General features: G+C 37.0%; 1 protein-coding gene and 1 long non-coding RNA gene across 2 annotated transcripts; both read left to right on the top strand.

The window, feature by feature from the left end:
* The first annotated feature begins 918 nt into the window (after window positions 1-918).
* On the top strand, window positions 919-5467 carry LOC145215299 (uncharacterized). The gene is made up of 3 exons (XR_013857250.1): window positions 919-2899; window positions 3112-3196; window positions 3437-5467. It is a non-coding gene; the product is annotated as an uncharacterized LOC145215299 (long non-coding RNA).
* Window positions 5468-5628: 161 nt separating this feature from the next.
* Window positions 5629-9879, top strand: LOC145215280 (coagulation factor XIII B chain-like). Its single transcript, XM_080083973.1, has 7 exons — window positions 5629-6201; window positions 6597-6713; window positions 7036-7224; window positions 7357-7542; window positions 7699-7878; window positions 8238-8351; window positions 9175-9879. Exons 1-7 carry the CDS (start codon window positions 6105-6107, stop codon window positions 9360-9362), a joined length of 1071 nt encoding a protein of 356 aa, XP_079940099.1. The 5' UTR covers window positions 5629-6104; the 3' UTR covers window positions 9363-9879.
* The last annotated feature ends 1257 nt before the right edge of the window (window positions 9880-11136 follow it).

Here is an 11136-nt window from a genome sequence, read left to right as displayed (position 1 = left end):
TTGGGCAAGTAACAAATATATGATGCGATGACACCTTTATTAGGGTAATGACATAAATTGCAAACACAAGTTATTATGAAGCGAAAGGGTGGCGAAACACACACACACACACAAACACAAAGAAGGGGCGGTGGTAAAAAACGCATTGTGCACCATTGGTCGAGTGACAACACCTAGCCAGGGGCGGCTCGTGCGAGGGGGCTGCGGAGCTGCAGCACCCCATAGATAGTTTTACCTAATATTCCTACCACAATATTACAGACAACTTTCATTACATTCTTTTTTGATTCTTCAGCAATATATAATAAGTATAATTTTCACCCTGATCGACATTTTTTCCTTTTAAAAAAAGTATTGCATTAATATGCTATCTATGGTGGAGCTGCAGCTTCAGTTTCGTGACGTTTCATGACGTTTTGCAGTTGTGCGCATGCGCACTTGGGAAAGCTGCATGCCGGGAGAAATAGGCGACAGGGGACTGTGGCTCGCGCAGCACCTCCCGTGACGTAGCGCTAGTTGTGTTGTCTGCTTCGCGTCAGTGAGCTCCAAAGCCACACCCGTGTACTATATTCTTAAGTTCGGCAGTGAGTACAGTTAAACAATTATTTTGCCATCTTATAACTTATTCGTTTGAAGGTTAGTCGTGACTTTTTAAAATGACTGTAAGTAGGTTTCAGTTTTTGCTGTTATCATTAAATTAAATAAATGTATCTAACACCTTGAAAAAGAAAAAAGGGTCATTTAACACCTTGATAAGTCACGATTAACCTTTACAATAAATAACTGGATTTTAAGTAATTATGGGATAAAACATCTGCTACTCCAATGTCATGCAGAAATAAGCAACAACAAAAAATACTCAGTTTTAGTTCTTAATGCTACTAAAGAAAAAAATAATTTGTGACTGTAAAGTTAAATGCCTCACTGAAATTCAGGCAATATAAAATGCAGAACAAACAATTGCAGAAGCAACAGGTTTTTTGAAATGCCTTTGCAATTAAGTGCAGTCATGTGTATTGATATAATGGACATGTACTGTTTGTCTAAACAGTAGCTGCTAAATTGATTCACAGGAAGTGTTTCTTAAGAATGAACATTCTACAGACAAGATAGTAGTGACCACCAAGCACATTCTATTGTTGACAAAGAAAAGCTAGTTACTGAAATGAAAATGTTTCTGTAGATCTAATGTTCATGATTACTTTGAAAATCTAGATGATGTTTTGACAAGTGAAATTACTAGGATGAAAAATCCTTTTTACTGTTTCCATGAGTCCTTCAAAGGCAAAACAGTTCTTTTTAACGCTGAAAAGGATGCAAATCTTTGTTAGGAACACCATTATTTCCAAAGACTTGCACTTGCAGTGCTATTACTAAAGGGAAAAACAGTTTCTAAGTTGTCATTTGGAATCAAGGAAGAAGCTATCAATTATCATGCCCAAACTATAACTTTATGATTCATTTTGGTTGTAAAAAGGAAGCACAAGGTTTAATAATATGGTTGTAGTTGTTAAATTTGTCAGTTATGATACCAAGAAACAGCTGTATAGCTAGTTTTTTTATGACAATAATCTGTGTAATGTCATAGAATATGTTGAAAACGCTGACTGTGACTATAAGTTACTTATAAGAAACATGACCATTTTTTTAAATGTTGTCTAACTGAAATACTTCGACATTTTTCGACTCATTACTTTTTTTTTTCTATATTCTTGTTGTGTTTTACCGTATTTACAACCGCTTCGTTTCAAGTCTGTGTCACGTGTGTTTTTGTTCCACATTATTACTGCATGTCATGGTGTTTGACCCGTGGCTGTGCAAGTAAACAAAATACACAAATGATACCGTCAGCTGTTTACACTCGTGTACATTATTGCGTAACAAAAATTACGTCACACTGGAGTAGCTAATTAAGATTTGTATGACTTTTTTTTCTACACAAAACAATGGCTAGAAAACTAGAAATGTAGCTTTTCGATATATTGCCAACTTATATATGTTCAATAAAGGCTAAAATTTGGAGCAGTACCCCCACAAATGTTGGGCACGAGCCGCCACTGCACCTAGCTCAATGGTGCAAAAGCGAACGATAAATAATCGGCAGTAGAACGTCCGCTTTAACGTTCATCGTGTTGGTGTGAGTATGTATGTTCCACTCCAGGAAACCTCGCTTGTGAAAGTCGGTTTCTCTCGCTAACACCTTGGCAGCAGAAACGTTAATGGTGTGATTGAGGACAGTAGCATGTTGTGCTCATGCCGATTTTTTTTTCGTATTCAAAGACCTCCCATTTTCGCCGATGTAAATCTCGTTGCTCTGTTCACATGGGATTGCGTACACCACCCCCCTTGCCGCGTTTGTATCTATGGGGTTTTGGAATGCGACAGCATCTGACGTAGGGTGTTTACTGGTTTAATCCCTACCGAGACCCCAAAATCGGTTAACATGCGACGGATTATGTCAGTTAACTTGGGAATGTATGGCAAAGTGACAAAAGCACGCTCTTTGGGCTTAATCTTTTTCCGTGCACCCGTGGTTTTTCGGTTACGGAGGAACCAGTTCGGGTAACCATCTAAGCGCAGAGCCTGGTGTACACTTCGCAATTCCGTTTGGAGCCTTCCGAATTCTGTGGTTAAACGTCGAGCTTTATCTATTAGCCGCTAAAATAATTAGCGCTTTTACCACAGCTCTCTTTTGGTGGAGAGGATGGTGAAATGTAAACTATTAGCCAATATGTTTAAATAGCGCTGCTTGGAACTTAAGACAAAAATGGCTTTTACGTAGCTTATATCTACTGCAGCGTCTTAAGTTATCTAAGTGCTTAAATGGGAATAAATGTATGTTTTTTAAACTATTTTTTTATTTGTAGGTGAATGCCTTCAGTTTTACTACCATATGCATGTAAATACTTCAGGGGTGACGAACAAAACTTTAGGTTATTACAAGTAACATTTGGGGCTTTTTAGAGACCGACAAATCTACGAGTTTGTTTGAAAAACAAATCGTGTTTTTATTTGTTTTGTAATGACAATGCAATAGTAAATTGCCATCTTTCAAAAACTGTTGGCTTTAAAATAAGTCAAAAAATTGTTATTTTCATGTTATTTTCATAGGGGAGCAGCATTGGGACCTTGGAAATCTATTTAAAGAAAACAACTCTTCCAAACGAAGTAGTATGGAGCCTGAGCGGAGAACAAGGTAAGGAAAGAGACTGTTATAATAAATGCTCACCCTATTCACCCCAGAATAATGTACAATATTATAGTGGATTTGTTCAACTGTTCCGTTGCAACAATTTGTCATAGAAGGTTTGTCCAGTTATAGGTAGTTACACCACACTTAGCAACGTCTCATGACCAACCAGTTGCTCACTAGTGATATAGGACTAGGTCTTGCAAATTATATATGTGTTACATGTTTAACTAAAAATATTATCAGGTTGTTGGGAAATGCAACCATTGCTTCGACGGAACAATTCCAGGTTGTGTTCGAGGGAACAGTTGGATTTAGCACATCCGGTCTTAACGTGTCTTTCGAGGGTGACATAGCGATTGATGACGTTACAATCGAACGTGGTTCATGTACAACGTGATTGTATTATGATCACATGCATGAATGTATTACATTTTTCAATCTTAATTCTAAAAACCTAAATCTTAATTTTAAATCTTAAAGATGTTGATATAACGGACTGCGCAAGGCGCTGAAAAATAGACAGAAACGTATTTTTTAAACTTTATTTTCCATTACTACTTGATTAGTTCTAGGGTAGCGCTTTTCAAACTAAAGTCAAATGGTCCCATAGCGATTTCCGTAGGGCTACCAAGAACCCAAGGTTCTACAATCTTACTTGTGTTGTAAAAAAAAGTGTTTGCGCATAATCAAATTTCTTAAAGTCGTCTGTGATGTCACAAGCTGCTCTTTTATCATTGATATTTGTAAACAAGCGAGTTTCTAGGTTAAATAATAAATACTGAATGTTGTAGTTATGGTGGAAATGTAGTGAGGAATTTTATTTAGCTTAGACCGTAGGTCCTACAACTCTAGGAAAACGACCATTATATGTAAGTCTAAAAGTTTGAACACCACTGTACTTTGTCTAGGAAATAGTCTGTGCGGCCTAAACGAGTGTCGATAAACCGTTTGGTGGCCTTTTTAAACAAAAAGTTTCTCCACCCCTGCTCTTAGTCTATAATTCTATATGTCATGTTTATGTTGCATTAAATGCCTGTGTATTTCAAAACAATTGCAATTGTTGCGTTTCAACCGATGTCTGTTTGATCAATGGTTCCACTACGAGCCCGTTTGCTCTTAGCTGGAAACGTTATAAAACCGACGTAACTTGAACAAAGATGACATTGTGACGTTATACAAAGGTCAAGGCCGGGGGTGTGCGGCACCCCGTACTCTAAGGCTATAAGCCAGTGTATGGAAAATTAATACAGCTCTCTGCGACCCCTCAAGTTTGTTAAGCGACCCCTTCCGGGGTCGCGATCCCCAGTTTGGGAAACCCTGGTCTAAACCTAAAATTATAAAATAAGGGCTAATATCGCGTAGCCAATCGTTTGAAGTGATTACTGATGCTCAAAATAGTTGGAATCAACAAGGTTAGAATTTCAAGCAAAGTCTAAAGGCAAAACGCATTTAAAAAGGCGTTTGTTCGCTCACAATAATGAAGGCATTGATAGTTTTAGTAAGGTCTGTTACGTAACAAACTGCCTTTGGATCAAATTTTTTGGGTTATGTTCGCTGTAATGAAGAAGTGTAAGTTTTGTGGTAAAAATTCGCGCTGTACCATTCCAAGAGAATGGCTATGCAAACCTTTGAAAACATCGCTTTAAGAACTTTTTAAGACTTGCCTTGACTTGAACCACTAATGACTTGACTTGAGACTCGAACCTCCACTGACTTAACTTGAGACTCGACTAATAGGACTGGTGACCCAGTCCTGTCAATTAGTCTTCATAGACATGTGACATTTTAAATGCTTTGTGTGTTGTCGTTATTAAAAATAAGTTTCATAAAAGTTCCTATGGCCAACTTGCTTTTATGCTTGTACATTAAATCATCAGCGTATCAACTACAGCGTAACTAAATAAACTATTCTAAGCCTGACTATAGGGTTCAAAGAGGGACCCAGAATTGACTGCCACTAGCATATTCAGGCGCGTTTTTAAATCTAAAAAGAGGTACTAGAGTGGACGTCTGTATCTACCAGGAGCACTAAAGTAGACGTTTCAAATATAATAGCTTTTTCCATCAAAGTAATAAAAACTTTAGTGTTCAATGTACCGGTACAATAATAAGTAAGCTGCAGACAATGTACAAATTTTCAGAGTATAAGGTCCAATCAGAGCTGCTAGTGACAAGACAGTGATAGTGAAAACGATCATAGTCGAACTTAAACAGCTAAGAGAATTACGAAGAAAGTCTTCTGATGTTAAAATTGGTTGTCGTTTTAGCCAACCAAACTTATTAAATAGAAATTAATATTTTCAGTTTTTGGTCAAACCAAAATTGTTGTTTTCATAATTAGAATGCGGTTGCCACATTTTGCTTTGACACACCCTAGTGGCGCCCACAACCGTTCTGATGCAATCGTCACATTAATGAATAATCGTAATTAGATGTACACGGCATACCGACGCTAACTGGATTAATGCGGACAAACAACGTCCTGTGATTGTTCCGAGGAAGCAATGTTCCGCACTGCAAAGGATTTTAACCAATCAGATACCTCCAATGCAAATCGTCACTGTAGAGCCGATGTTTAGTGTTATGCATTGTGTGATTGCTTGGTTGTGAGCTGCTATAAGCTACGGGAATATTAAGAATGTATAGAACATGTGAGCTTGACTAAACAACAAATGTAAGCTAAGGTTTATAGCAATAACATAGATTCGTTATTTATAAGCTTCATTGCGCCCTTGAGTGTTTGTGGAATAATATATGAAATGACAGGCTTTGTTAAAAACTAGAATACTGCTGCTCGTCTTTTTATGGTCATAAATTTGGACTATATATTTTGAGTGCCATTTAAAAACGCTAATACAATCTTTATTTGCCAAAACAATAGCATTTTGTCAACGTACTTCTGAATGTGTATATGTTTAACTTGTTGGTGAAGTCAATTGCTTACAATCTCACTATGAAGATCATTGTTTTCGTGCTCCTGACTTTCTTTAGTGTTAGTCAATGTAACGGTATGTATCACAATGTCTAACATACAGTCACTGATGAGGTTAAACATTAAAGTATCGCAAACAAACGTTTGAATGTGCACATGAAATTATAGTTTAAACTAACTTGATTTGGCTTTTTTGTATAAGTTGGATTAAATATCACCACGTTTTTAAATATCACTTCGTCGTTGTGGTCAACAAGGCTAATATTTTGTGGGGTGTGATAATTTATAGATAATTATACTTCAGTTGATCTGTCAAAAAGATTTATAGTAGTTTTTAACATGCAGAGGACAAATTGTACAAGTTTGTTTGCTTTCAGTCAATTACATGATAAGTTAAAATTAAGAATATATGTCTTGTTTCTTTTTTTACAAATTGTGTGACGCTGTGACATAATTAATAATTTTTATCAGAGTGTGTGGATACAAATTCAGCGGCCGTTTGCGCAGCTTACTCAAACCAAGGATGGTGCGTCCAAGCTAACATTATGAGTGTTTGCTACAAAACATGTAATCCAGTATCTTGTGATGGTAAGTAAAATGTGATTTTTCCTTTTCCCTCGATGAGTAATAATTTTATGCCACATAGCCGGATTTCAGGGCGTGTTTATGCAGTTTGTTACACTCTTTAAGTATGTTGGCACGCAATTTGGACTTACCATAATACGGTAATCAAGTATTAAATATAAGTGTAATATTGGGCATGGGCCCCAAGATATGTCGTTGAAATCTAATAATTATAACAACGTTAACACAACTTTTGTGGAGCAATCAACTTAACAAGGTTGCAAATACGTTTCCTGATTTCTTTGGAACTTAATGTCACCTTACGTTAATTATTGTTTCTGCCCAGACACCCCCTGCACTGGAATGCCCACGATTGCCTCTAATGGTGGAAACGACCCAAGCGGAACGACCCATCAAGCAGGTGTCACTGTGACGTATGCGTGTGATATAAACTACATTCTGGATGGTGCCGAATTCAATACTTGTCAGGTGGACGGCTCCTGGGCTGTAGATACTGCACCTACATGCATACAAGGTAGCTTTATAAACCATAATTCTCCGATTTTATCAAATATGATTATCAAATTCAAACCTACTGCATGGCACATTGGTCGTATAATTTCGTAAAATAGATGTGTTTAATAGCTGACCTACGGTTTTTTGTTAGAATGTCCTGATCCAATTTCTGATCCCTCTCTTTCTATCACCCCGGATGGTCCTTACAAGGTGGGTGACACGATCACGTACGAATGCGTCGACCAATCTGCTGAGGAGATAGGCGATAAAGTGAGCACTTGCATGACAAACGGAAGCCCTTACTGGAATTTGACTGTTCTTCCTGCATGCAACACATGTAAGTGAATTTGTAAATCATTACTATAGTGATCAAAAAACTACGTACTAGTTAAAGGCTAGCGTGATCTTGAACGAACGCAAATCAAATGCTTTTTTTTCGTTGTGCGTAAGCTTCTTGTATGATAAATACATAACTAATCTAATTTGGTTGCAGCTAATGCATGCGGTCCACCTCCCATGATTGTAAGCGACGGTATCAACCCAGAAAACAGAGACTACGCCACAGGGAGCAATGTGACATATCAGTGCAACCCGCGACGTGTTCTCGGTGGATCTATGACTAACCTGTGCACCAATAATGTGTGGTGTAATCCAGCACCCGTCTGCTACCAAGGTATCTCCATTAAGCAGATTATATTATTCGACTAATTACTATTCGACTTACAAAATCCTTGACGCATCCAAAGTTTTTGTCATGTTGCTCATTATGAAATGATCTTTCAATAACTTCAGCAATAATTGCAGTCACAGTAGATTTTTATTGCCAAGCAACCAAACTTTTGACGTCCTATAGGAGATAACTGTATGACACATTTGAAACGAAACGTCTCTACTACAATCTAAAAACGACTGAAGCTCCACAATTGCGTTCGCAATTTAGTAAACCGAATTCATAAGCTATTTTGTGGGTATGTAACCTCTTAGCAAGTAGCTGTCAATACCACATGACTTATCTAGTTGTTTCGGTTTCAGATTGTGTTGACCACCAAGACTGTACGGATAATGTGGATTTTAGATACTGCACTAACCCGAGCTACACATATACCAGTATGGAATTTTGCCTCAAATCTTGCAACTTGTGTGGCAGTAAGTCTAAACAAGTGTGATGTTAATAGCTAAAACACAAAAAAGGTCCTACGTAATACCTGAATAAATTTGATTTCATAATGGAACTCCATTAAATCTTAACTTTTAAATTGTAGAAAAATTTATACTTAACAACTTTCCCAGACAATTTTTCCCATCTTTATCAAAACCTCAAAGAGCAAGACAATGTCCAAACGTTAATTTTTTATCAAAATAAATTCAGCAGTTAAAAGGTTGAAAATCATGTGTTCTGCTATTTAATCATGTCTTTAACTGCGGTAGAGCTAATAACGCCACACCCCAGGGTATATCCACATTTAACTTAACTCCGATAAGTGGCGCAAAAGGTTAACTTATTTCGCAGCTAAAGAAGGTAGGGTCAGAAAGTTTTTGAAAAATTATTTTATGAACTAAGTTTTAAAGTTTGTTTTGATTTATTTACCTTATCCCAACCCACAAAAATTCTAATCGAAGCAAAAATAATGAATTAGGCAAAGATCCAAATTAATAAATGTCGATTAGTTAAAGCCTTACCACATTACAAATCATTTGCACCTCAGATTTTGTCCGAATTAGGCGAAGTTTCGGATTAACCGAATCCGATTTAACCGAAGTTTACTGTATATTGATTTAATTCGGATTTGTGCTCTTTACGCCACCCATCGGTATTTAGCTTAAAGTGAGGTTGCCGACAGGTATGGTGTTAGTACGTTTTCATTCAACTTTCCCGTGTTTTTGCTATATTCGTGCGTTTACCACACGAATTTGTTTGTAAGATTAACATTGACGCATTGATCTTAACTCATAATGTTTTCGTGTGCAGCATGCGATGAAGCTCCAGAGCATCCATCTGCCACCTCAGCCCCTGCTGGTCCGTTCGAGCAAGGCAGTAATGTGGATTACACTTGCGCAGAAGGAAAACTAAGCGGACAAAGCTCCAATATATGTGTTGGCCAAAACGAGTGGTCGAATGAAAGTCCAACTTGCTTGTGTTCCTTTATTTTTTCCTGAGTACACCAAGATAAATAAAGGCTTGGGTTATTCTACTAACACCATACCTCACGTAAGCCGAACATTCAGATTAATTTCAAAAGGTGGCGCAAAGGCACGAATATCTATTGAAAACGGTATATCTTTAAAAATCCTGACGGTTAGAACTACGTGGGTGTGGGTGAGGTATTTTCTTTGTTTAAAATTAAAATTAACTATAAAAATAAGTTTCCATGTAGGCTAAACCAAATAAAGCTTTTCAAGATGCATAATCAATATTTTAGCTCTTTGCGCCACCTATAGGAATTAGCTAAATGTGGGACCAACATGAGGTATTTTTAGTATATCTACTGTGTTATTTAATCCATAGTGTTTTGAACAATATTAAGCTCACTCGTCAGTACTATGTTGTCAACAAAGTTACGTACAACATGAGCATAATAACACATTTTGGGTGTATACTGTTGGATGATTTCATCATATAATTGTCATTGTTTTTGGTGAGTTTGGCGAAAAAATATATTTATCCGAAGTGAAATGTGAGTTTGCGTTTTCAGCAGCTGTTAGAGTAAACAGGAATTTATTTCGAATTTTGTTTTGCATACAGATTTGTAAAAATGCATTGTAAGAAAAATATTATTCTGTTATTAACCAAGAAGCAAACGCGAGAAAAAGGATAAGAACGTATGTTTCGGTTCTTTTTCATAACATACACGAAATAATTTTGACTATGTAGGCCTACTCATTAAGGATCTTCATTTGATGCTAGCAACATGCAAGTAGGCGACGGAAGTTTAACAAACTGTTCGGATCTATTTGCATTATTCGAGGAACTTTCAATAGATAAGACTTCTAGAAAATTGTCACTCCCAACATTTGAAAAGCATTATAACTTAGACTAGTTGTTTTCAACTCGTTTCAGGCCATGAACCATCAGACTAATTCGTGGACGTATCCATTGTTGAATAAAAAAGCGTCCACCACAAGCATGTTGCTTAAATATTTTCTTTTTCACGGTGTTTGAACCTGGGATGCTCCCGGGGACGAATCCCGATCAGGTTTTTTTATGTATGCGTATGGGTGTGGCACGCCGGATCATTCGGCCAAGCTCATTTCAATACATAATTCAGCTTTAAGGAGGGACAACAGATGACAACAAGTTGTAACTTGAATAAGTTTTTTTTCATTAATATTCATTAAATTATATGCAACTATCCCCTATTTTCAATTCAGCACAAAATATGATTAACGTCCTATGGACCACAAGTTGAGAGCCACTGGCTTAGACTATTGTCTAGTTTTGTCGGATGATTGCAAGTAAGCTCTCTTTTCACGTGCCCGACAGATTTAGCGGCTCCATATGCTGCGAAACAACGCGGATGCAAAAATCATAACAGCCTACCACTAAGTGCCGCTACTTCTTTTAAAATTAATTAAACAAAATACCTGCTTTAACATTAAAACCTTTTTTTAAACAACATTATTGACTGTAATCGATCCGTATTCTTGTACTGTGTCGACCGACCGATAAACGATTACCATGTCGTCTCCTGGTTAAAACAAATAAAGAAAAACGTGTGATAAACTTAAAATTAAAAACGAACAGAAAAAAGTAACTGAACTTGGCACAAAAAAAGTGTAACGGTATTGGCGTTTATCTCGTAGACAGTACGAAAATCACAAAGAATATTCTCAGGACGTTTTATAGCAGTGGTTCTCAAACTTGTTCATTATTTTTTCAAAACGGTCCCTTTGCCATTATTTCGAGGGCTCGCGGTCCTTTAGCTGGAATGTT

Source organism: Phallusia mammillata, chromosome 2 (assembly GCF_965637545.1).
Source record: "Phallusia mammillata chromosome 2, kaPhaMamm4.hap1.1, whole genome shotgun sequence".
NCBI lineage: Eukaryota > Metazoa > Chordata > Ascidiacea > Phlebobranchia > Ascidiidae > Phallusia > Phallusia mammillata.
This window is presented reverse-complemented; position numbering and strand designations above follow the sequence as displayed.